Source organism: Myxine glutinosa, chromosome 14 (genome assembly GCF_964187855.1).
Source record: "Myxine glutinosa chromosome 14, kmMyxGlut1.1, whole genome shotgun sequence".
NCBI classification, from domain to species: domain Eukaryota; kingdom Metazoa; phylum Chordata; class Myxini; order Myxiniformes; family Myxinidae; genus Myxine; species Myxine glutinosa.
In genome coordinates this window covers 17,781,484-17,809,032 of record NC_136274.1, presented here as the reverse complement: position 1 = coordinate 17,809,032, position 27,549 = coordinate 17,781,484, and the positions used below count along the sequence as shown (strand labels likewise).

At 44.4% G+C, this 27,549-nt stretch overlaps 1 protein-coding gene across 2 annotated transcripts in view; it reads left to right on the top strand.

Annotated features, from left to right (window-relative positions):
• The window catches only part of LOC137439454 (uncharacterized), a 400,511-nt gene that overhangs the window by 220,825 nt on the left and 152,137 nt on the right, over positions 1-27,549 (top strand). For both annotated transcript variants that reach the window (XM_078768562.1, XM_078768561.1), the window contains exon 6: positions 19,629-19,729. In XM_078768562.1, the coding sequence (XP_078624688.1) occupies positions 19,629-19,729 (101 nt within the window). The remainder of the gene's footprint in view (positions 1-19,628; positions 19,730-27,549) is intronic.

The following is a 27,549-nucleotide window of genomic DNA, read 5'->3' as shown; positions in this document are numbered from 1 at the left end:
TTAATTTATTCAATTCAATTTATCCAGTTAAATTTATTCAATTAAATTCAATCAATTAGATTCAATCAATCAACAATTCAATCAATTATTCAATTTCAATTAATTCATCAATATTCATCAATAAATCAAATTAATCATTTTGGATGACTCCTTGCATAAGCCCTTTCCCCAATGATGTCAGGACAGGTCCATCCATTGACTGAGATCGAATCTCATCGGTCGTCACCTCTGGTTCATACCTCATGTCAATTGATGAATCACCGTCCTGTCCTTGGGTCATATCTGACATATTTCCCCATTTTGCCTGGTCTCCACAAATTTTCTTTGCAACCACTAAAGGCAACTCATCCTTCATTCGTGAGACAGCCAAAATGGATGGCAGATATTAAAGTTCATTGGGAAAAATATCTCATCATTTTTTTTTCTTTTAATAGTACCCAAAATCTCTTGGCAATATAAATTTCGTAAAACTCCTGAAATAAGACTGTAAAATTCCTTCAATCATGCTAAATTTTGAAACTCCATCGCTTGTAACACCCAATTTATCCCATAGGGCTTGAAAGTTCTTTCCCAAGTTCATGCAATCATTCTGCATTTGAACCCTATGATATCATTCATAATAATCATCATGATTTTATAGTCATGGTCCTATCATAATCATCTATTTAAAACGAACATTTCCTTTATCACCACAGCTATGTGGTATAATCAACAATAGAATAAAACTGTACATAGCAACAGGCTACCTCATGGCCACTTAGTATACCTATTGACAATAAGTCATAACAATATCGAATAATCATTGAACAATTCAAAAAATCGCTTCCACTGCTCCAGCCGCAGCATTCGTCATTTTGTCTGCTCATCCGCGTGACCAAAACGAAATAAAGGGAGCTCAACCATTACACAGCGCTTTTAATGGCGCATGCCATAGGAACTCAACGCAATTTCGACTCGGCCAGAAAAACGAGCAAATTTTGCAGGATGTTAACTGGAATTAGTTGTGAAAATATATCCAAAATACACAAAATACACACCCACAAAAATAAACAACAAAACCCAAACAAACCCAAGGTCGACCATATTACACAATTAAATTACACCTTAAATTATTCATTAAATTACTCATTAAATTACTCATTAAATTACTCATTAAATTACTCATTAAATTACTCATTAAATTACTCATTAAATTACTCATTAAATTACTCATTAAATTACATCATTTCAGCATCGTATTGATTGCTGAAATGTTCATGGGTTTGAACACACCTTAAAAGAGGTATGCTTTGCGGTGTTGCCCACCTACCACGTTGAATTAAATTACATCATTTCAGCATCGTATTGATTGCTGAAATGTTCATGGGTTTGAACACACCTTAAAAGAGGTATGCTTTGCGGTGTTGCCCACCTACCACGTTTAATTAAATTACATCATTTCAGCATCGTATTGATTGCTGAAATGTTCATGGGTTTGAACACACCTTAAAAGAGGTATGCTTTGCGGTGTTGCCCACCTACCACGTTTAATTAAATTACATCATTTCAGCATCGTATTGATTGCTGAAATGTTCATGGGTTTGAACACACCTTAAAAGAGGTATGCTTTGCGGTGTTGCCCACCTACCACGTTTAATTAAATTACATCATTTCAATTAAAAAACATCGCTTCTACTGCTCCAGCCGCAGCATTCGTCACTTTGTCTGCTCATCCGCATGACCAAAACGAAATAAAGGGAGCTCAACCATTACACAGCGCTTTTAATGGCGCATGCCATAGGAACTCAACGCAATTTCGACTCGGCCAGAAAACGAGCAAATTTTGCAGGATGTTAACTGGAATTAGTCGTGAAAATATATCCAAAATACACAAAAAATACACACCCACACAAATAAACAACATTTATTCCATTCAACAGAACAAACATTTCCTATATCATGACATGCATGTCTTCAAAATTATATGACCAAGAGAAAAAGTAAAACTAATTAAAACTGCGGGCAGTGATAATCCGGGGACCATACCGCTCCATCCTGATTGGACGGGTGCGTGCTAGAGTCGTTAATAACGACAGTCCAGATCCGATTGTTCAAAATTTCAACTCAATCGATCGAAAAATGAACGCAGGGATGCATTTTAAAGGTGCAGTGGCACTAACTGAGTTGCCACGAATATGGCCACGAAATTGCCAATATGGCCATCACAAAATATTTTCCTTAATCAATTGGCTCATAGCATAACCAATCTGCAAGTATCTCATCCGAAGATGTATCTCTGAGGAATTTTAATTAAATAAGTCATTTATAAATCAACGAGTTAATTTATTAAATGATTAATCAATAAATCAAAATTTTCCTTGACAGCCACATCACTCGGTCAGTGTCATGTCCAAATATCAGCTTCCTTACTCAAAAGGTGCCTGAGTTAATGTAATGTAATTACTGTAATAAGATTACTGCAATTACTGTAATGATTACTGTAATTACTGTAATTACCGGAACTGTAATTACTGTAATTACCTCAGGTAATTACTGTAATGTAATTACTGTAATGTAATAAGAAATGTAATTAATTAAATAAGTACTTCATTAATCGCTAATAATTAAATAACTCGTGAATTCTTATCCGATTTACTTAACATTTGAGTGTCCCCAAAACGTTGGAGCAAAATGTTGCAACAACGAAAGTGAAACGTTGTAGCGACATTGTGGAAACGTCAGCAAACCCCAACATTTGAATGTTCCCAAAACGTTGGAGCAAAACGTTGCAACAACGAAAGTGAAACGTTGTAGCGACATTGTGGAGACGTTTTACAACAACATTATTTCAATGTTGCAGGAAAGTAATGTGAAAAACGTTCCCAAAAATGTTCTCTCTCTGTCTGTCTCTCTTTCTGTCTGTCTGTGTCTCTCTCTCACTTTCTGTCTCTCTCTGTCTATCTCTCTCTGTCTGTCTGTCTGTCTCTCTCTATGTGTCTGAATATCATCTTTATCTCTGTCTGTCTCTATGTCTCTCTCTCTTTCTTTCTGTCTCTCTCTCTCTCTGTCTCTCTCTGTCTGTCTCTCTCTCACTTTCTGTCTCTCTCTGTCTATCTCTCTCTGTCTGTCTGTCTGTCTCTCTCTATGTGTCTGAATATCATCTTTATCTCTGTCTGTCTCTATGTCTCTCTCTCTTTCTTTCTGTCTCTCTCTCTCTGTCTCTCTCTGTCTATCTTTCTGTCTGTCTCTCTTTCTCACTTTCTGTCTCTCTCTGTCTATCTCTCTCTGTCTGTGTCTCTCTCTCACTTTCTGTCTCTCTCTGTCTATCTCTCTCTGTCTGTCTGTCTGTCTCTCTCTATGTGTCTGAATATCATCTTTATCTCTGTCTGTCTCTATGTCTCTCTCTCTTTCTTTCTGTCTCTCTCTCTCTGTCTCTCTCTGTCTATCTCTATCTGTCTGTCTCTCTCTCACTTTCTGTCTCTCTCTGTCTATCTCTCTCTGTCTGTCTGTCTGTCTCTCTCTATGTGTCTGAATATCATCTTTATCTCTGTCTGTCTCTATGTCTCTCTCTCTTTCTTTCTGTCTCTCTCTCTCTGTCTCTCTCTGTCTATCTCTCTCTGTCTGTCTCTCTTTCTCACTTTCTGTCTCTCTCTGTCTATCTCTCTCTGTCTGTCTCTCTTTCTCACTTTCTGTCTCTCTCTGTCTATCTCTCTCTGTCTGTCTGTCTGTCTCTCTCTATGTGTCTGAATATCATCTTTATCTCTGTCTGTCTCTATGTCTCTCTCTCTTTCTTTCTGTCTCTCTCTCTCTGTCTCTCTCTGTCTGTCTCTCTCTCACTTTCTGTCTCTCTCTGTCTATCTCTCTCTGTCTGTCTGTCTGTCTCTCTCTATGTGTCTGAATATCATCTTTATCTCTGTCTGTCTCTATGTCTCTCTCTCTTTCTTTCTGTCTCTCTCTCTCTGTCTCTCTCTGTCTATCTCTCTCTGTCTGTCTCTCTCTCACTTTCTGTCTCTCTCTGTCTATCTCTCTCTGTCTGTCTGTCTGTCTCTCTCTATGTGTCTGAATATCATCTTTATCTCTGTCTGTCTCTATGTCTCTCTCTCTTTCTTTCTGTCTCTCTCTCTCTCTGTCTCTCTCTGTCTATCTCTCTCTGTCTGTCTCTCTCTCACTTTCTGTCTCTCTCTGTCTATCTCTCTCTGTCTGTCTGTCTGTCTCTCTCTATGTGTCTGAATATCATCTTTATCTCTGTCTGTCTCTATGTCTCTCTCTCTCTTTCTTTCTGTCTCTCTCTCTCTGTCTCTCTCTGTCTATCTCTCTCTGTCTGTCTCTCTCTCACTTTCTGTCTCTCTCTGTCTATCTCTCTCTGTCTGTCTGTCTGTCTCTCTCTATGTGTCTGAATATCATCTTTATCTCTGTCTGTCTCTATGTCTCTCTCTTTCTTTCTGTCTCTCTCTCTCTGTCTCTCTCTGTCTATCTCTCTCTGTCTGTCTCTCTCTCACTTTCTGTCTCTCTCTGTCTATCTCTCTCTGTCTGTCTGTCTGTCTCTCTCTATGTGTCTGAATATCATCTTTATCTCTGTCTGTCTCTATGTCTCTCTCTCTTTCTTTCTGTCTCTCTCTCTCTGTCTCTCTCTGTCTATCTCTCTCTGTCTGTCTCTCTCTCACTTTCTGTCTCTCTCTGTCTATCTCTCTCTGTCTGTCTGTCTGTCTCTCTCTATGTGTCTGAATATCATCTTTATCTCTGTCTGTCTCTATGTCTCTCTCTCTTTCTTTCTGTCTCTCTCTCTCTCTGTCTCTCTCTGTCTATCTCTCTCTGTCTGTCTCTCTCTCACTTTCTGTCTCTCTCTGTCTATCTCTCTCTGTCTGTCTGTCTGTCTCTCTCTATGTGTCTGAATATCATCTTTATCTCTGTCTGTCTCTATGTCTCTCTCTCTTTCTTTCTGTCTCTCTCTCTCTGTCTCTCTCTGTCTATCTCTCTCTGTCTGTCTCTCTTTCTCACTTTCTGTCTCTCTCTGTCTATCTCTCTCTGTCTGTCTCTCTTTCTCACTTTCTGTCTCTCTCTGTCTATCTCTCTCTGTCTGTCTGTCTGTCTCTCTCTATGTGTCTGAATATCATCTTTATCTCTGTCTGTCTCTATGTCTCTCTCTCTTTCTTTCTGTCTCTCTCTCTCTGTCTCTCTCTGTCTATCTCTCTCTGTCTGTCTCTCTCTCACTTTCTGTCTCTCTCCGTCTATCTCTCTCTGTCTGTCTGTCTGTCTCTCTCTATGTGTCTGAATATCATCTTTATCTCTGTCTGTCTCTATGTCTCTCTCTCTTTCTTTCTGTCTCTCTCTCTCTGTCTCTCTCTGTCTATCTCTCTCTGTCTGTCTCTCTTTCTCACTTTCTGTCTCTCTCTGTCTATCTCTCTCTGTCTGTCTCTCTTTCTCACTTTCTGTCTCTCTCTGTCTATCTCTCTCTGTCTGTCTGTCTGTCTCTCTCTATGTGTCTGAATATCATCTTTATCTCTGTCTGTCTCTATGTCTCTCTCTCTTTCTTTCTGTCTCTCTCTCTCTGTCTCTCTCTGTCTATCTCTCTCTGTCTGTCTCTCTCTCACTTTCTGTCTCTCTCTGTCTATCTCTCTCTGTCTGTCTGTCTGTCTCTCTCTATGTGTCTGAATATCATCTTTATCTCTGTCTGTCTCTATGTCTCTCTCTCTTTCTTTCTGTCTCTCTCTCTGTCTCTCTCTGTCTATCTCTCTCTGTCTGTCTCTCTCTCACTTTCTGTCTCTCTCTGTCTATCTCTCTCTGTCTGTCTGTCTGTCTCTCTCTATGTGTCTGAATATCATCTTTATCTCTGTCTGTCTCTATGTCTCTCTCTCTCTTTCTTTCTGTCTCTCTCTGTCTATCTCTCTCTGTCTGTCTCTCTTTCTCACTTTCTGTCTCTCTCTGTCTATCTCTCTCTGTCTGTCTGTCTGTCTGTCTGTCTCTCTCTATGTGTCTGAATATCATCTTTATCTCTGTCTGTCTCTATGTCTCTCTCTCTTTCTTTCTGTCTCTCTCTCTCTGTCTCTCTCTGTCTGTCTCTCTCTCACTTTCTGTCTCTCTCTGTCTATCTCTCTCTGTCTGTCTGTCTGTCTCTCTCTATGTGTCTGAATATCATCTTTATCTCTGTCTGTCTCTATGTCTCTCTCTCTTTCTTTCTGTCTCTCTCTCTCTCTGTCTCTCTCTGTCTATCTCTCTCTGTCTGTCTCTCTCTCACTTTCTGTCTCTCTCTGTCTATCTCTCTCTGTCTGTCTGTCTGTCTCTCTCTATGTGTCTGAATATCATCTTTATCTCTGTCTGTCTCTATGTCTCTCTCTCTTTCTTTCTGTCTCTCTCTCTCTGTCTCTCTCTGTCTATCTCTCTCTGTCTGTCTCTCTCTCACTTTCTGTCTCTCTCTGTCTATCTCTCTCTGTCTGTCTGTCTGTCTCTCTCTATGTGTCTGAATATCATCTTTATCTCTGTCTGTCTCTATGTCTCTCTCTCTCTTTCTTTCTGTCTCTCTCTCTCTGTCTCTCTCTGTCTATCTCTCTCTGTCTGTCTCTCTCTCACTTTCTGTCTCTCTCTGTCTATCTCTCTCTGTCTGTCTGTCTGTCTCTCTCTATGTGTCTGAATATCATCTTTATCTCTGTCTGTCTCTATGTCTCTCTCTCTTTCTTTCTGTCTCTCTCTCTCTGTCTCTCTCTGTCTATCTCTCTCTGTCTGTCTCTCTTTCTCACTTTCTGTCTCTCTCTGTCTATCTCTCTCTGTCTGTCTCTCTTTCTCACTTTCTGTCTCTCTCTGTCTATCTCTCTCTGTCTGTCTGTCTGTCTCTCTCTATGTGTCTGAATATCATCTTTATCTCTGTCTGTCTCTATGTCTCTCTCTCTTTCTTTCTGTCTCTCTCTCTCTGTCTCTCTCTGTCTATCTCTCTCTGTCTGTCTCTCTCTCACTTTCTGTCTCTCTCTGTCTATCTCTCTCTGTCTGTCTGTCTGTCTCTCTCTATGTGTCTGAATATCATCTTTATCTCTGTCTGTCTCTATGTCTCTCTCTCTTTCTTTCTGTCTCTCTCTCTCTCTGTCTCTCTCTGTCTATCTCTCTCTGTCTGTCTCTCTTTCTCACTTTCTGTCTCTCTCTGTCTATCTCTCTCTGTCTGTCTCTCTTTCTCACTTTCTGTCTCTCTCTGTCTATCTCTCTCTGTCTGTCTGTCTGTCTCTCTCTATGTGTCTGAATATCATCTTTATCTCTGTCTGTCTCTATGTCTCTCTCTCTTTCTTTCTGTCTCTCTCTCTCTGTCTCTTTCTGTCTATCTCTCTCTGTCTGTCTCTCTCTCACTTTCTGTCTCTCTCTGTCTATCTCTCTCTGTCTGTCTGTCTGTCTCTCTCTATGTGTCTGAATATCATCTTTATCTCTGTCTGTCTCTATGTCTCTCTCTCTTTCTTTCTGTCTCTCTCTCTCTGTCTCTCTCTGTCTATCTCTCTCTGTCTGTCTCTCTCTCACTTTCTGTCTCTCTCTGTCTATCTCTCTCTGTCTGTCTGTCTGTCTCTCTCTATGTGTCTGAATATCATCTTTATCTCTGTCTGTCTCTATGTCTCTCTCTCTTTCTTTCTGTCTCTCTCTCTCTGTGTCTCTCTGTCTATCTCTCTCTGTCTGTCTCTCTCTCACTTTCTGTCTCTCTCTGTCTATCTCTCTCTGTCTGTCTGTCTGTCTCTCTCTATGTGTCTGAATATCATCTTTATCTCTGTCTGTCTCTATGTCTCTCTCTCTTTCTTTCTGTCTCTCTCTCTCTCTCTGTCTCTCTCTGTCTATCTCTCTCTGTCTGTCTCTCTCTCACTTTCTGTCTCTCTCTGTCTATCTCTCTCTGTCTGTCTGTCTGTCTCTCTCTATGTGTCTGAATATCATCTTTATCTCTGTCTGTCTCTATGTCTCTCTCTCTTTCTTTCTGTCTCTCTCTCTCTGTCTCTCTCTGTCTATCTCTCTCTGTCTGTCTCTCTTTCTCACTTTCTGTCTCTCTCTGTCTATCTCTCTCTGTCTGTCTCTCTTTCTCACTTTCTGTCTCTCTCTGTCTATCTCTCTCTGTCTGTCTGTCTGTCTCTCTCTATGTGTCTGAATATCATCTTTATCTCTGTCTGTCTCTATGTCTCTCTCCTTTCTTTCTGTCTCTCTCTCTGTCTCTCTCTGTCTATCTCTCTCTGTCTGTCTCTCTCTCACTTTCTGTCTCTCTCCATCTATCTCTCTCTGTCTGTCTGTCTGTCTCTCTCTATGTGTCTGAATATCATCTTTATCTCTGTCTGTCTCTATGTCTCTCTCTCTTTCTTTCTGTCTCTCTCTCTCTGTCTCTCTCTGTCTATCTCTCTCTGTCTGTCTCTCTTTCTCACTTTCTGTCTCTCTCTGTCTATCTCTCTCTGTCTGTCTCTCTTTCTCACTTTCTGTCTCTCTCTGTCTATCTCTCTCTGTCTGTCTGTCTGTCTCTCTCTATGTGTCTGAATATCATCTTTATCTCTGTCTGTCTCTATGTCTCTCTCTCTTTCTTTCTGTCTCTCTCTCTCTGTCTATCTCTCTCTGTCTGTCTCTCTCTCACTTTCTGTCTCTCTCTGTCTATCTCTCTCTGTCTGTCTGTCTGTCTCTCTCTATGTGTCTGAATATCATCTTTATCTCTGTCTGTCTCTATGTCTCTCTCTCTTTCTTTCTGTCTCTCTCTCTGTCTCTCTCTGTCTATCTCTCTCTGTCTGTCTCTCTCTCACTTTCTGTCTCTCTCTGTCTATCTCTCTCTGTCTGTCTGTCTGTCTCTCTCTATGTGTCTGAATATCATCTTTATCTCTGTCTGTCTCTATGTCTCTCTCTCTCTCTTTCTTTCTGTCTCTCTCTCTCTGTCTCTCTCTGTCTATCTCTCTCTGTCTGTCTCTCTCTCACTTTCTGTCTCTCTCTGTCTATCTCTCTCTGTCTGTCTGTCTGTCTGTCTCTCTCTATGTGTCTGAATATCATCTTTATCTCTGTCTGTCTCTATGTCTCTCTCTCTTTCTTTCTGTCTCTCTCTCTCTCTGTCTCTCTCTGTCTATCTCTCTCTGTCTGTCTCTCTCTCACTTTCTGTCTCTCTCTGTCTATCTCTCTCTGTCTGTCTGTCTGTCTCTCTCTATGTGTCTGAATATCATCTTTATCTCTGTCTGTCTCTATGTCTCTCTCTCTTTCTTTCTGTCTCTCTCTCTCTGTCTCTCTCTGTCTATCTCTCTCTGTCTGTCTCTCTTTCTCACTTTCTGTCTCTCTCTGTCTATCTCTCTCTGTCTGTCTCTCTTTCTCACTTTCTGTCTCTCTCTGTCTATCTCTGTCTGTCTGTCTGTCTCTCTCTATGTGTCTGAATATCATCTTTATCTCTGTCTGTCTCTATGTCTCTCTCTCTTTCTTTCTGTCTCTCTCTCTCTCTGTCTCTCTCTGTCTATCTCTCTCTGTCTGTCTCTCTCTCACTTTCTGTCTCTCTCTGTCTATCTCTCTCTGTCTGTCTGTCTGTCTCTCTCTATGTGTCTGAATATCATCTTTATCTCTGTCTGTCTCTATGTCTCTCTCTCTTTCTTTCTGTCTCTCTCTCTCTGTCTCTCTCTGTCTATCTCTCTCTGTCTGTCTCTCTTTCTCACTTTCTGTCTCTCTCTGTCTATCTCTCTCTGTCTGTCTCTCTTTCTCACTTTCTGTCTCTCTCTGTCTATCTCTCTCTGTCTGTCTGTCTGTCTCTCTCTATGTGTCTGAATATCATCTTTATCTCTGTCTGTCTCTATGTCTCTCTCTCTCTCTCTTTCTTTCTGTCTCTCTCTCTCTGTCTCTCTCTGTCTATCTCTCTCTGTCTGTCTCTCTCTCTGGTTCCCAAAACGTTCCAACAACAAGTTCCAACAACAAGTTCCAACAAGTTCCAACAACAAGTTCCAACAGCAAGTTCCAACAACAAGTTCCAACAACAAGTTCCAACAAGTTCCAACAACAAGTTCCAACAACAAGTTCCAACAACAAGTTCCAACAACAAGTTCCAACAACAAGTTCCAACAACAAGTTCCAACAACAAGTTCCAACAACAAGTTCCAACAACAAGTTCCAACAGCAAGTTCCAACAACAAGTTCCAACAACAAGTTCCAACAGCAAGTTCCAACAAGTTCCAACAACAAGTTCAACAACAAGTTCCAACAACAAGTTCCAACAACAAGTTCCAACAACAAGTTCCAACAGCAAGTTCCAACAACAAGTTCCAACAAGTTCCAACAACAAGTTCCAACAACAAGTTCCAACAACAAGTTCCAACAACAAGTTCCAACAACAAGTTCCAACAGCAAGTTCCAACAACAAGTTCCAACAAGTTCCAACAACAAGTTCCAACAAGTTCCAAATCCTCAATTTCCATCCGATTTACCCATGCTATCTGTCTGACAAATTTCGTCAAAAAAAACACAACAGCACTGGTTTTGCTTCCTGGAAGCTTCCTGCAAAACGCTTTGCTTCTCGCAAAACGTCCACCAATGGGAACTAGAGGGAGGGGAAGGAGCGGGAGCAAGAGACAGGTAGCCGGAATGAACATGAGGGACAGTGAGGGCGTGTCGGTATGCAATTTTCATCCAATCGCCATCTTTCACAATAATTCTGGACCGGCATGAGATGGCGTTGTCTGTCATTAATTTATATTGTAATCAAACGAGTTTTAGACATGGCGGGAAAACTGAAAAAAAAGAAAAAAATTATTTATTTATTTATTTAAAACGGGTGTACACGATTGTACACGTGTACGGACCTTACCGAACCTTACCGAACCGGCAAACAAATCGCCTCATGGTGCACTCATGGGCCGATTCGCCTCCAGAACAGAGTAAGGCTTTTAATACCCAGCGTATAATGTACATATCCTCGCAAGCTCACGAATAATAGAATCATTTAAAACGTTCCATCCGTGACTTTTACCTCGGACGGTCGTGACAAAAATATGTTTACACTCCTTGGATTACCTATGGAATGCAAGTCCCACACACACATCCTCCACCATGATCAGAATTCATATTTCATAATGGACGCCATGCTTACCTTGGCGACGTCCACTCGAAATTCCAGCGGTGCCTCCAAATTGTCGGGAAAGTGGTGAGACTCAAGACGCCAATGGTCGGAAACAGGTTTTACGAAAGGTCACAACTTTATTAACTGGTTATTCACTTCATTCCATTACCAAATAATACCGTTTAACTCAATGGACCAGGTTAACTCTATTCGCATAGTCCCTCTTTCGTGGCTGCAGCGCCGAACCCGTGGTACGCGTTCATTCCGTCGGGCAGGGCTTCTCGTGGCAAGTGCTCCTGACTCAAAGTATGTTTCTGTCTTTATGGGCATCGTCGCGCTAATCCCTTCTCCGCAAATGCCCCGAGGTCATCCACGCTCGCCTCATTGGAGCCGGTTCGCTCCCCCCCTGCTGGGAGTTGCATTTGCCTCACAATAGGAGGGTGCTCTAGCCCGGGGCTGTGACCAGGTGAACAAGAGATTACCACGTTCGTGCAAATTCCTGACATTCATTTACGAAATCGTCTATCTGCTTCGTTTTCCAATTCCAACGATCAATATGATGTCAAGATCTCTACTTCCATATTGGTTTTGATTAATGCCATACAGTACATTAATGCAGTACAGTACTTCCACAACGTCATCAGCATATTTCGTAACGTTAATGTTTCAACTTTGACGACAATGACTTCCGGGTTCGGAATGCGGGACCAATGCCATTTGACAGGGAATAAAAAATAAATGCGACATTCAATTGACGACAATGACTTCCGACTTGACTCCCCCCTCCCCCTCCCCCCTCCACTTCTCCCTCCCCCTTCCCCTTCCCCCCTACCCCTCCCCCTCCCCCTACCCTTCCCCCCCATTACCCTCCCCTCCACCCTCCCCCTCCCCCTCTCCCTCCCCTCCCCCTCCCCCTCCACTCCCCTCTGCCCCCCTCCCCTCCCCTCCCCCCTCCCCCTCCCCCTCCCAATCCCCCCCCCTCTTCTCCCCTCTCCTCCTCCCCCTCCCCCTGTTCTCCCCTCCCCCCTATTCTCCCCTCCCCCCCTCTTCTCCCCTCCCCCCCCCCCCCCGTTCCTCTCCCCTCCCCTTCCCCTCCCCTCCCTTCCCCCGCCCGGCAATGCCGGGTACTTCCCATGGCCAGCTGTACGTGGGCTGCTCGAGGGTTGGAAAACCACAATCTTTATGTCTTGGCACCAAGTAAGAAAACCAGAAATGTTGTATACCAAGAGGTTTTGAGAAATTGACAATTGACAAAACGTCATGTAGGAAATGTACTGTGATATTGCTCTAAAATATACATGTTCTTTTCATCATATATTTGTCTTATTCTTATTCAACCCGGGCGAAGCCGGGTACCTCAGCTAGTATATATATATATAAACGCGAGTTGTCTGTGTGTGTCCGCATTTTATTCAGAAATGGCTGAACAGATCTTCGTCAAACTTTCAGAGGTTCATCAGTGAGTGCTTGGGAGTGTTTTAGGCAAAAAAAAAATTTGGAAAAAAGGTTCGTTTTTTTAGTGTTAAAAAAAAAAAATCGCTCGATCATGCCAAAGCCTTTTAAAATGAATGACAGTTATATACAAGTACACATTCGCACAAATAAATACAAAACAATTACCAGACATTTGAATACAAATAAATCAAACAATTCCGGAAGTGTACGAATTTGGTAGTATGGCTTCTTCTTCTTCTTCATGATCGGCATCACACTTAACTCAGAAACGTGAGCCACTCCCCTTCCTCTCATGCCTCCCTCCTCCCCTCCCCTCCCCCTCCCCTCACCCCCCCTCCCCTTCCCCCCTCCTCTCCCCTTCACCCCTCCTGTCCCCTTTTAAGATATAAATTCTCTGTAAAAGAGCCTCCACTTCTGACTGCTCCCCTTCCCCCTCTCCCCACCCTTCCCTCCTCCCCTTCCCCCCCTCCCCTTCCCCCGTCCCCTCCCCTTTAAGATATAAATTCTCCGTAAAAGAGCCTGCCACTTCTGACTGCTCCCCTCCCCCCCCCTGCCCTCCCCTTCCCCCCCCCCCCTCGCCTCTCTCCCCTTCCACCTCCCCCTTCCCCCCTCTCCCCTCCTCCTCCCCATTCCCCGTTCCACGCCCCTCCCCCCCCCGTTCCCTGCCCCTCCCCCGCTCGGGAACACCGGGGTACTTCTGCTAGTACACTATAATACAAAGAGGTTGTGTGGCTGTAGCAAAGTCGCCAATATTCACTCATCGATTGGACATGGCACTGATCAATTGGGTGTGCCCGTTTTTTGCTTCACTCGTCGATTGGTCGCTGCAATGACCAATTAGGTGTGTCCATTTTTCCCAGCATCATTCTCCGTTTCTTCTAAGGTGGGCCTAGAATCCTAGATGGACACAAACCATTTGGAATGGAAATAATTGTATGTGAACTTAAAGTCGATGGCGCGCCATCACAAATCCCCACTCTTTCCACCAAAAGCAGAGTTGAAAGATGGCAAAGAGTTCCACCAGGATTGATCTAATATCAAATTTAGAGTTAAAAAAAATTCTGTTTTGACACTTGTGACTCCAAGTCCCCACCCCCTGGGGAATGATCCCGGTAGTCAAATCAAAAAAAATCGTCAATGTTCGTTGAATATATACAAACTGTAATTTAAAAATGTGCCTGTAATTGCATTTTTCAGTATTTGACCGTTTGATCCAGCAGCCCCAGGGGGCGACGCCAAAAATAATACCACTCTTGTACCTTCTTGCGACATGTTGATCATAACTACCAGGTTTGGTGAATTTCTGCATAACCATTTAGTAGGAGCCAGCATGACAGAGAGACAGATAGACAGCGTGGCAGAGAGTGTAACAGAGAGTCAGATAGACAGCGTGGCAGAGAGTGTAACAGAGAGACAGATAGACAGCGTGGCAGAGAGTGTAACAGAGAGACAGATAGACAGCGTGGCAGAGAGTGTAACAGAGAGACAGCTAGACAGCGTGGCAGAGAGTGTAACAGAGAGACAAATAGACAGCGTGGCAGAGAGTGTAACAGAGAGACAGATAGACAGCGTGGCAGAGAGTGTAACAGAGAGACAAATAGACAGCGTGGCAGAGAGTGTAACAGAGAGACAAATAGACAGCGTGGCAGAGAGTGTAACAGAGAGACAGATAGACAGCGTGGCAGAGAGTGTAACAGAGAGACAAATAGACAGCGTGGCAGAGAGTGTGACAGAGAGACAGCGTGGCAGAGAGTGTGACAGAGAGACAGCGTGGCAGAGAGTGTGACAGAGAGACAGATAGACAGCGTGGCAGAGAGTGTGACAGAGAGACAGATAGACAGCGTGACAGAGTGTGACAGAGAGACAGACAGACAGCATGACATAAAGCGTGAGCGTGACAGTGAGCAGGACAGAGAGCGTGACAGAGAGCGTGACAGACCGAGAAGGGTACTCCTGCCCGGATGGCTATGAAGGGTACTCCTGCCCGCAGGGCTGTGAAGGGTACTCCTGCCCGGAGGGCTGTGGACTATACTCCTGCCCGGAGGGCTGTGAAGGGTACTCCTGCCCGGAGGGCTGTGAAGGGTATTCCTGCCCGGAGGGCTGTGAATGGTACTCCTGCCCGGAGGGCTGTGAATGGTACTCCTGCCCGGAGGGCTGTGAAGGGTACTCCTGCTCAGAGGGCTGTGAATGGTACTCCTGCCCGGAGGGCTGTGAAGGGTACTCCTGCCCGGAGGGCTGTGAATGGTACTCCTGCCCGGAGGGCTGTGAATGGTACTCCTGCCCGGAGGGCTGTGAATGGTACTCCTGCCCGGAGGGCTGTGAATGGTACTCCAGCCCAGAGGGCTGTGAAGGGTACTCCTGCCCGGAGGGCTGTGAATGGTACTGCTGTCCAGAGGGCTGTGAAGGGTGCTCCTGCCCAAAGGGTGGGAGTGCCCACTAGTGCCTATAATATATCCACAATAGGTGCACGATTAAAGGTCTTATGTTACAGTTCGTTAAGCAAATCTCATCAAATAGGATATATAAAAGTTTGTCCTAATTAAGGAATAGTAAATGATCCATTCATTGACATCACTTATAATTAAATCTGCTTTTCAAACTTTGAGTTAATTAGTTGCTCAAGACTGTGAACCAAGTGCTGACCCAGTTTTATCGGTGCTCATGGTTAAAACTGCATTGCTATTCTTGTGGTGCCATAAAGACAATCAGTCAATGGGAATGACAGAATTAGTTTTGCTTAAAGTTTTGGCGATACGCTGCCTAAATGTTTTTTCGTAGTAAGCAAATATTTTCTTCAAACAAGAAAACCACCATGAGAATTCTTCACGAGGTTAGAAAAAATTCTCATTGTGTTCTTGTTTCAAGAAAATATTTTCTTTACAAAGAATACATATTCCTGACCTCTGATGAGGTCTCTGGGATATATATATATATATATGTATGTATGTATGTATGTACAATTTCATTCAGAAAGTATTCAGACCCCTTCACTTTTTTCACATTTTTTGTTGCAGCCTTATGCTGAAATTGTTTAAATTCATTTTTTCCCTCATCAATCTACACTCAATACCCCATAATGACAAAGAGAAAACTGGATTTTAGAAAGTTGAATGATACATGCTTTCACCGTGAGTACACGCATGAACACGGTACAATGATACACGCATGAAAGCCCGTTTGGAGTTTGCAAAAAAGCACCTAAAGGACTCTCAGACTGTGAGAATCAAGATTCTGTGGGCTTTCCTGTGTCTTTCACTGAGGAGAGGCTTCCCTCTGGCCACTCTGCCATAAAGCCCAGATCGGTGGAGTGTTGCATTGATGGTTGTCCTTCTGGAGTTTCTCCCATCTCCACACAGGATCTCTGGAGCTCAGCCAGAGTGACCATCGGGTTCTTGGTCACCTCTATTACCAAGGCCCTTCTCCCCCGATTGCTCAGTTTTGTCGGGTGGCCAGCTCTCGGAAGAGTCCTGGTTGTTCCAAACTTCTTCCATTTAAGAATTATGGGGGCCACTGTGCTCTTGGGAACTTTCAATGTAGTAGAGATTTTTTTGTAGGTTTCCCCAGATCTGTGCCTCGACACAATCCTGTCTCTGGGCTATGCAGGCAGTTCCTTCGACCTCATGGCTTGGTTTTTGCTCTGATATGCATTGTCAGCTGTGAGAACTTATATAGACAGGTGTGTGCCTTTCCAAATCATGTCCAATCGATTGAATTTACCACAGGTGGACTCCAATCAAGGTGTCGAAACGTCTCAAAGATGATCAAGAGAAATGGGAGGCACCTGAGCTAAATTTCAAGTGTTGTAGCAAAGGGTCTGAATACTTATGTTAATGCACTGTACCACGAACGGAAAAGACTTTAAGACAAAATAAGCCATCAACTCTCAAGTGATCTGAATAATCATTTCAGCTTTCCGATTGCCTCATTGAATGGCCACCTGGATCCTCCAATCATTGGGGATGAGAGAGAGAGAGAGAGAGAGACAGAGAGAGAGAGAGAGAGAGAGAGAGAGAGAGAGAGAGAGAGAGAGAGAGAGAGAGAGAGAGAGAGAGAGAGAGAGAGACAGACAGACAGACAGACAGACAGACAGACAGACTGACTGACTTTTAATACAAAAGTATAAAAAAAGCACAACAAACCAAGTGATTCAATAGCAGGCAACAAAATAATTAAATCAAGGAATTGAAAAACATGACATCTATCTATAATTCCACTAATCTCTGTCTGTGTGTGTGTATGCGACCGCTGTTTCTCGACAACTACCGGTCCGATATACTTGAAACTTGCCAGGTATATTGCTGGGGACCCGAGGATGTGCCTTTTCAAGGTTTCATATTAATCGGACAATTACTTACCGAGCTATGTCCAAAAAACGATTCAACCAATCAGAGAGCAGCGAGCTATCGCGTGTGCCGAACGTGGCGAACACACTCTGCCTCGGACGGCACATTTGAGAGCGTATTCATTTATTTCACGTTGGCAAACTATGTTGCCGCTATGTTGGCGTTAAACTATGTTTTAAAACTAATTAAAACCATTTCATGTAAATAGAGGGGGGGGGGGGGGATTGTCACTGTACTCGCAAGCCGTTCGCCGTTCGCTTTGGCGTTGCGAATGGACCAAAACATTTCATGAACCAAACCATTTCATGTAAAGCGTTCGCCGTTCGCTTTGGCGTTGCGAATGGACCAAAACATTTCATGAACCAAACCATTTCATGTAAAGCGTTCGCCGTTCGCTTTGGCGTTGCGAATGAACCAAAACATTTCATGGACCAAACCATTTCATGTAAATAGAGGGGGGGGATATAATTTTAGATATATATATAGTACGGGCATGCCCTAGTTAATTACAATTAGAGCAGCAAAAAAAGTTCATCTCCCTCCACCTTACACAGGATTTCAGCTTTGCACCATTTTTGAACAAAGTGATCAACCCGAGAAGTCTCTCGGTAAAAATTAAATTAAATTTTAAGGCGGGCCGACACAAGGCCTTTAAAGGCTAACAAAATACTGCAGAGAGAGAGAGAGAGAGAGAGAGAGAGAGTGTGTGTGTGTGTGTGTGTGTGTGTGTGTGTGTGTGTGTGTGTGTGAAAGAGAAAGAGAAAGAAAGGGGGAGAGAGAAAGAGAAACAGAAAGAATTCTTTGGCTAATATTTACTCAAAACTAGAGAAAAGATGAGCACTGCTGTCATATTAACTGAGAGCTACGGTACACACATCCAGGTTATCCGATGCAAGCAGTGACACGGTTAAAGTGAGGTCAGGAAGTCATTAATGTGTGACTATGGTAATGAAGTGAAAGAAAAAGACAACGGCAACACAAATTATGCAAATGCGGTTACGGAGGTGAAAATGGAAGGACTCTCGAAATGACTTCCTGCGGAGGACATTTCAAAATGTATTCCTCGCTTTAGCTCCTTTTTTTGCAAAGAGAGCTGGGCTGTAGTTCACATCACTGGAACGTTTAACGTAATTGTTTCACCTTGGAAAATCGTCAAACATTCAGCACCAGTTGTGCTGACAACACTACAAGGACGATCCAAAGTCAGGAGAAAGTTTTGATGGCAGATGTCTGAATCCTTAATTTCTGCCTGGCCGAATGTGCCAATGAAAAATGTAAAAAAAGTTCACAACTAGCAGTCTGATTTGTGATTTTCTTTGCATCTGACAAAGCATGTTTAGATGGAGATGCAGAAAATAGGGCAAAATGGAGAAGATTGTCATGGGGCCCGCAAGGCTAACCCCCACTCTAGCAGGAAAAATGGCCTTAAAATGCCTGTTGTTGTTGTTGTTGTTGTTGTTGTTGTTGTTGACAAAGCATGTATCATTCAACTAGGTGAAGTTAAGAGGAGGAAAGAATGGACTTCATGGTTTGATTGCGACGCGTTTCAGCTCCCACGTCTCCAATGGCATGGTGGGTGGGTGGTTGATTGGTTGGTTGGTTGCGTGGGTGGGTGGGTGGGTGGTTGATTGGTTGGTTGTGTGGGTGGGTGGGTGGGTGGTTGGTTGGTTGGGTGGGTGGGTGGTTGATTGGTTGGTTGGTTGGGTGGGTGGGTGGGTGGTTGGTTGCTTGGTTGGTTGGGTGGATGGGTGGGTGGATGGTTGATTGGTTGGTTGGTTGGTTGGGTGGGTGGTTGATTGGTTGGTTGGTTGGGTGGGTGGGTGGGTGGTTGATTGGTTGGGTGGGTGGGTGGTTGGTTGGTTGGTTGGGTGGGTGGGTGGGTGGGTGGTTGGTTGGTTGGGTGGGTGGCAGACAGTGGTAACTCCAAGCTTGCTGAAGCGGTACCTCAAATTATACGGTGCAGATGGCTTTGTCTTTCTGGTAAGACCACATCGGCGACCAAGTCCTCGTGCATCGGATCAAACGCAACTGGTCACCCGCGTGGGTCGATATTTGAAACGGAAACAACGTCCCAAGGAATGCATGTCTACACCTTAGGTTTGTCCAAGCGCTTTACCCGTGATAATGCAGGACACCGACGGATTTGTAAATTACCGGGTGAAGGAGACGTACTGGATTTCTGGCCTTCCGTCGGTGCAGTTATGGAGGTTACGCTACAACTTTCGGCTGTTTGTCAGGCTGGGCGGGTTCTGCGAACAAGCGCCCGATTGGGGTCACAAGAGCACCCGGTCCAGCCCGTGTGAAAAACAGCTTGCCCTACCCGTGTCCGGTGCACCGCTAAATCTACTACCCAGCCGAGCGCTGAGAATATTAACCCACGGCGAATTGTAATTGACCACCTCTTTCATCAAAGTTAAAGCTTATATATTCAAGGTCTGTTTTGCGATCACCGTTGTGCACAAGAGTTTAAATATTTTCTGTGCCTTTCCCTTGATTGTCTGCAAACTTTGTGGCCTGTTCTATGACCAGCTATTGCACCGGTGATAGAGCGTCAGCAAAAGCGGATGCCTTATGGAACTGACTTTTCCTACCTGCGGCAAAGCTTTCTGCAGGAAAAGTGAAAATGTGATTTGTGCAAGCAGGAAATTGTATGGAATGGATATCTCAACAGGACATTAATCTTGACTTTTTATTGGGAAAAGGTTCTTTTCAACAGCCTTTGCTCCCAATCACTCACCATTGATGCTTCACAAGCAATTGTAACTTTTGACATTATTTGAATCAAGACAAAAATGGGATGAAACAGACAACTTTTTTTTGTTTTTTTTCATCAGAACAGTCAATTTCTAATACTGTTGGAGCTGGAATGAGGGACACTTCCGGAGTGAGCGGACCCGAAGGACCCGGAGGACCTCGAGGGCTTCCAGGTATCAAGGTTAGTATCTTTGAAGCCTCGGACTACGAGTTAGTTTTGTACTAAATGTGGTAGCAGCATGCGCTGTGGTTTCACGTTTTCTCCTATTTACAAGCCTGTGTGTCACTCGTGTTTTGTGGCCGTGATTGATTTTTATGCCTCCGCCGGCAAAGTCGCCGAGGCATTGTTTTCGGGTTGTCCGTCCGTCCATCCGTACGGGCTAAACCTCGTTTTTTCTCAGCAACCATGTGTCCCATTGAGACGAAACTTTCAGGTGAGGAGTGACACCCATGCACAATGTTTTTATGATAATTGTGATGTCATAGGTCACGTGGGATGGCAGCCATCTTGGATTAAACATAAATAATTCAGAAATTATTTCTCGGCAAACCGCTGAATGGAAAAATTTGAAAGTTGGCACATTGTCAAGTACTCCCAATGGGGGACAAAAGCATGATAATGATGACATCATAGGTGAAGTGGTATACCAGCCAAAAATATTTCAATCGAATTCCTTATCCTAAAAATCTGAAATTGCATGCACATGATCTATGACCGATTTGTATTGAAATATTAAATTTTTGACATCATAGGTCACATGGTTTGGCAGCCATATTGGATTAAAGTAAAATATTAAATAATTATATCTCTGAAACCGCTCACCCTATTGATGCGAAATTTTACAAATATCATCCAACAGCACTGTTACATATAGTTTGAAAATGATGATGTCATAGGTCACGTGGTTTGGCAGCCATCTTGGATAGAAAAACGAACCTTATCCGATCAACACAAAACTTCACAAACGTGATCCCCTACCCATACATATGCAGAGTTATGGCATCTACCCATTGTGGGACAATGCGGAGGCATATTGGCGACACAGTCACATTGTTCTAGTTTGCTTATATTTGGAAGAATGATCAGAGGAGATGAAAACATGCTTTGAAATTGATGTTTCTCAAATATGTCATAATACAAGTGTGTAACTTGTTCGGAAATATTGTTGGATTGAAGGGGTTATATATTATGTTGATGATAATTAGCATGGACCGTTTGTTTGATTAGCTTTGAACTTTTTTTTGTAAAAGCCAATATGGACTGACCTATTAGAAGAAGTTGTGCTGCGCCTATATATGCTGTGAGGGGTGGCAGAGCTCCAACAATATTAGGCGGGAGGGGGTTGATAAAGGGGCTTGGTTGATCAATTCAGGGTGTCAGCAAGAGAGTTGAACTGTTCCTTTTTGGAGGAAGTCATCCCATCGGAGCCGGGTCCTGAACACGTGGTATTCTCTAGGGCTTCGTATCACTCCTTGGTTCGGCTTTGCCGCTCTCCATGTGTATGCGGCCCTGATCTGATCTTCATGGCCACCCTGCAATCTCTTACCGTTCTCTTTCTCCACTCTCTTCATCCACGGGTTGCTTTGCCGTCTTTCCTAGGTGCCACAGCTGCCCATTGGACCATGCTGTACGCGGGTCAGTGTCGTGGCATGGAGACTTGTTTGCCGTGGACCTCATTCTGATACCCATTACCTGTGTCCTTTGCAAAGCCCTTGCCTATCCTCAACCCCTCGCCCCATTGTGTGCGAATGATTGCATGCTCATGGTGCCATTGCATTATATTCTCTTATATTAGGTACTTTTAATTTCTTTCACTTTTCATTTAAGTGCTTTAGAGTTGTGCTTTTATTTACTTCTCTGCCTGTATTCATGGCCGTCTATCTTTTCTTTCGGAATCCTACCTAAACATGGTGGATGTGTGGCCAGCAGAGGAATTTATGCTGTTTTGTAGGCATTTCTCCGTCTTGAGAGACCATGAATTCGCGCTCCCATTGGGGGAAAGGTTGAGCAGCATCTACTGACTATGCAGACCCACTCGGAAATGGCAGTGTCTATCACATTGGCAGCACTTGCAGATTGTCTCAGCTGGGGTCGCTCAATTGCTGCACTTCCTCCAGGCTCTTTTATCCTCTGCACCACCACAGAGTATTGGAGAGTATTGGAACCAATTTTCGTACATGTACATGATGTACAGTACCATACTCTGTCACAGAGTGTTGGCATTGCCGAAGCAATTTATTTGCAAGGGTCATGCTTGGTGGTTTGCCATTTCTCTTCCATTTATATGTATAAAACAAACAAAGATCACCATATGCGTTTGCTCTATTATATATAATCTATAATCTTCCATATGTATAAAAAAGTTTTTGTTTGTTTGTTTGTTTGTTTGTCTGCGCAAGCTAATCTCCTGAACGGTAAAAGATAGGAGAAAACCTCTAATACAAAAAATGTCGGGACGGGCCCCGGGAAGGTTATAGGCTAGGTGGCGAGATCGGTCGAGGCCCACCTCGGCCGGGCCGGGCCCATTTCGCAATTAAAAGCTGAGCTGAATTATAGTAGTCAATCTTCTATGGCCACGAGTAAAAGCTTAATTATGGTAGTAAATTCATTCAAAAAGAACCGAAAATGTCGGGACGGGCCCCGGGAAGGTTATAGGCTAGGTGGCGAGGCCGGTCAAGGCCGCTTCGGCCGGGCTGGGCCCATTTCGCAATTAAAAGCTGAGCTAAATTATAGTAGTCAATCTTCTACGGCCGTGAGAAAAAGCTGAATTATAGTAGTAAATGCATTCAAAAAGAACCAAAAATGTCGGGAAGGTTATAGGCTAGGTGACGAGGTCGGTCGAGGCCGCTTCGGCCGAGCTGGGCCCATTTCACAATTAAAAGCTGAGCTCAATTATAGTAGTCAATCTTCTACGGCCGCAAGTAAAAGCTGAATTATAGTAGTAAGTTCATTCAAAAAGAACCAAAAATGTCGGGACGGGCCCCGGGAAGGTTATAGGCTAGGTGGTGAGGCCAGTCGAGGCCGCATCGGCCGCATCGGCCGGGCTGGGACCATTTCACAATTAAAAGCTGAGCTGAATTAAAGTAGTCAATCTTCTACGGCCGCGATGAAAAGCTGAATTATAGTAGTAAATTCATTCAAAAAGAACACGGGCAACGCTGGGTGCTTTCGGGTAGTATATAATATATATATATAAAAAAGAAAGTTTTTGTTTGTTTGTTTGTTTGTCTGCACGTGCTAATCTCATGAACGGTGAAAGATAGGAGGAAACGCATGTGCAGGATTGGAGGTCATGTCTTTTAGAATCTGTCCATGCGCTCACGCTTTCGAAGTTAAGTAATTTTTCACAATTGTGTTTTTGTCGAAACTGTATCTACCTTTCGGTGTGTGTACCTATAGTGTGTCTTTAGTAAGATTGTCGTTGTTAATTTTTCAGACCTGTATACAAAATCGTCGGTTAATTTGTGTCGCGTATTTTGAGGCCTAGTACTAGTAGGCTACCGTGTCCGACCTTGAGGCTTTGTTTTTCTCTCAGCGGTCCGTCGATTGCGCTGCAATTACTTTCATTCTCTGTTTTTGTCCCAGTCTTTCACCCCATATGTCCTTGTTTAAAATTTCAACTAAAAAAAAAACAACCAAAAAAATATTTCCTTTTCTGTTCTTATTCGTTTATTCGTTGTTCTTATTTGTTCATTCGTTCTTTAATCACGTGTTTCACCCCCATTTCCATTTTCCATTTCCCCAGATAGTTTTCACTGCTCAATTTTAAAATGCTTAAACTTTCCCCTGAAGAACTGTATTCTGTCGTATATTATAACACCTTTTTCTTCTTCTTCTATAAAAGGATGCTTTCGACTTGCTCACCAAATCTATTCATTCCAAAAAAAAAATCCATCTCTTACAGTTCCTCTTTTCTACTTCCCGAAACTCTCCTGCACTCCACCCCTCCTTCAGCGTCCTTAAACGTATTTTTGACTCGAATGTCACAAGAAACACATTTTGCCATAAATGTTAGTTTCCCATTAATCGTACACTTTCTAAAATCCAATCTCACCCCTCCCTCCAAATCTTCCCCATCACCCCTTCCCTCCAAAACTTCCCCATCACCCCTCCCCTCCAAAATTTCCCCATTACCCCTCCCCTCCAAATCTACCCCCTTGCCCCTCCCCTCCAAATCTTCCCCATCACCCATCTCTTTCAAATATTGCCCCTCCCCTCCAAATCTTCCCCATCACCCATCTCTTTCAAATCTTCCCCCTTGCCCCTCCCCTCCAAATCTTCCCCATCACCCCTTCCCTCCAAAACTTCCCCATCACCCCTCCCCTCCTAAACTTCCCCATCACCCCTCCCCTCCAAATCTACCCCCTTGCCCCTCCCCTCCAAATCTTCCCCATCACCCATCTCTTTCAAATCTTCCCCCTTGCCCCTCCCCTCGAAACTTCCCCATCACCCATCCCTTTCAATTCTCCCCCCTTTCCCCTTCCCTCCTAAACTCCCCCCACACCCCTCCCCTCCGAGACTCTCCCTCGCTCCTCCCCTCCTAGACGCCCCTCTCACCCCTCCTCCTCAAAGCGTCCTCCCCGCTTCTTCTCCCTTCCAACTTCCAACTTTCACCTTCATCTTCCCCAACCTTCTGCCTCGCACTTCCGCCTCCTCAAATAACACCTCACTGTGCCTGACACAATCACCATCAAACCTTTTGTCCGCCCCATTCTTCCCTTTCTCCAAGCTATTCTGAAATCTCTGACACACCTTCAACAGCTCTCCCTACCACTTCCTCCTCTTCCACATCTTACCCTACCCCTCCCCCTCACCCCCTGTTCTGTATCCGATGCTCCCCCTCCTCTTCATTAACGGTATGGACCTCAAACATCCGGGGCCTTCGCTCAAACTTGACTGATCTCTCCATACAGGTTGCTTCTGACAAACCAGACGTGATCTGCTTAACAGAAACTTTCCTCCTTCATGATGTCTCTGATTCCTTGGTATCTCTCCCAGGTTACTCCCTCCTCCGGTATGATAGACCTGAGCCTCGTCCTGGAGGTGGGGTTGCTATCTTTATAAAAAAAACTCTTCCTCACTCGCCCTGCACTGCCCTCTCTCCACCTCACCCCCAGGAATACCTTTGGCTGTGGCTTCCCCTTCGCTCCCACGTTTTGTTCATATGTGTGTTGTACCGTCCACCAAACAGTGATGACTCCATCTACATCTCGCTGTCTGATAATATGGACCAACTTCTATCTACCCATCCCAACTCTCTCTTCCTCATATGTGGTGATTTCAATTGTCACCATGCCAGTTGGCTGGGTGTGGTACCTCGCTCACCAGCCATGGCTCTTCAGCAAAGGACTTCTGCGACTCACTGGGACTGACACAATCTGTCAATTTCCCGACCTGGATCTCAGTCAACGGAGCATCTTCTCTTCTGGACTTGGTTATGATTAACTTCCCTGAAAATGTCTGCTGCTCTTCTCCTGCTCCAATCGGCTCATCTGATCATGTGCTTGTTAAAGTGGACATCTCTCTGTCCATTCTCAGAGAGCCTCCTCAGCGTCGACTAGGCTGGCATTTCACTCAGGCCAACTGGCACGGTCTTCAAGCAGCCATCAATCATCTGGACTGGTCTTCCATCTCTGCGGCCTCTGACATCAACTCATCCTGGGAATTCTTCCAAAGTAAATTGCTCTCTCTCATGCACAGATTTATCCCATCTCGTCTTCAGTTGTCATACCCTTCCTCCCGTCCATGGTACATGGAATCTTGTGGTGAGGCTGTTGCCCAGAAACAACTTGCTTTCGTCTCCTGGAAAGCAAATCCAACGGAAGGAAATCTCATTTCCTTTCACAAAGCCCGAAACAAGTGTGTGTCCACCCTCATGAGAGCCAGGAAACAATATCTCTCCGTTCTCAGGACCGAACTCTCTTATTTGTCTCCCTCTTCCAAATCCTGGTGGCGTCTGGTCAAATCTGTTTCTGGTGTTTGTTCCCCCTCCATCCCCTCCCTCACCTCAAACGGCTACACGGCTGACTCCGCACGTGAAAAAGCTGAATACCTCAACTCTGTGTTTGCCTCTAAATCTTGTGTCCCAAACCCATCCCTCTCTGTACCCACCATATCCAGTCATACCCAGCTGCTCCTGGACTCTGTGTCCTTTCCTCCTGATAAGGTGGAAAAGTTTCTGTCAACCCTCGACTCTGATTCTGCAACTGGACGTGATGGCATCAGCCTACGGGTCATAAATCCTGTTCTTCCGCTCTTTCACTCCCTCTCTCTGTTCTCTTCACCCTCTTTTGCTCAAGGTCATCTGCCATCTGCTTCGAAATCAGCCAACATCACCGCTTTGCACAAAAAAGGTGCAAAAACAGATCCTAGCAACTACAGACCAATCAGCCTTCTCCCAATTATCAGCAAAGTCATGGAATCCATCATTGCTTCGGATATGAAATCTTTCCTCTTCTCCAATGGCTTGATTTCTGATCATCAATTTGGTTTCAGATCTGGTCACTCTACTCTGGACATGCTGCTTCTGCTTTAACAACAATGGATGGAGGTCCTCAATGCCAAACAGGAAATTAGAGCTGTCTCCCTTGACATATCATGTGCCTTCGATACGGTCTGGCACCCCGCTCTGCTCACCAAACTCTCCTCCTTTGGTATCCATGGAAATCTCCACGCATGGCTTGCGGACTTCCTCTCTAGTCGTAGTCGACGTGTGGCCCTGAATGGGTTTCTCTCATCTCCTCTTCCTGTTCAGGCTGGAGTTCCCCAAGGCAGTATTCTGGGCTCTGTGCTTTTTCTGGTCTTCATCAATGATCTCTCTGACTCTCTTGAAAATCCTCCTTATCTCTTTGCTGACGACTCTACTCTCTGTCGCTCCATTCCTCATCCCTCAGATCGGCAGTCTGCAGCCTCCTCACTCTCGGCAGACCTTCACAAAATCACAGACTGGGCAAACAAGTGGAACATGTCTTTCAATCCTGACAAATCTCACACTCTTACGATGTCTCTCTGAAAAGACCGACTGGACAACCCTCCCATCCAATTTCTGAATAATCCTCTCCAAGAAATTCTTTCACTCAAGCTTTTGGGTCTCACTATCTGCCATGATCTTTCCTGGGAAAACCACATTTCAAATCTGGCCTTCAAAGCCAGTCGCCGATTGGGCATCCTCCATCGTGCGAAGTCCTTCCTTGGCACACCTGAGCTCCTCAACACATACAAGGCTTTCATCTGCAGCTCAATGGAATACTGCTCTCCGCTCTGGGCTGGTGCTCCTGCCTCACACCTAGCTCGTCTTCATGCTGTTGAAACCAAAGCGTTCAGAATCATTGGAATCTCCCGCGATGAAGCTAACTCCAAGGGCCTTTCAGTCACTTACTCACCACAGGCAGGTTGGTGGTCTTTCCGTCTTCTACCGACTCCTCTCTGGCCTTGCCCCCCCAGCTCTCTCTGGGCTCTGTTCCCCAAATATTCCTACAGGTCGCACAAGATCTGCCTGCAACCCTCTTATGGTTAAACTGCCAAAATCAAGACTCTCTGCTCACCGTCACTCCTTCATTCCTCTTTTCTCCCGCCTCTGGAACAAACTCCTTCACTCTCTTCAATCCCAATCCACCCTCCAGGTCTTTAAAACAGCTGTTCACCACCATCTCTTATCTTCCCCCATCCAAAACCTTGATCTTTTCTACCCCTGCTAATTTCACCCCAAATCTACTTTTTGGAAATACCAACTTCTGTCCTGGAAGTCCTTGGTGTCCTTGTGTTTTATACTTCTCCCACCCCCCCCACCCCCCCTCCCCACCCTTCCCACGCCTCCTCCCCCCAAGCCCCCTCCCTCCCACACATCTCCCTGCTCTCAAATGTTGTGTTTGAGTGCTTCCCCTTCTCTCCCCATCTTGTCTTCCGCTCCCTCTTTTTATATATTTTGTTTGTCTGTTTGATTTGTTTGTGAAGTGAATGTTAGCTCTTTCACGAGCCTCGATTCTGTATACAAAAAAAAC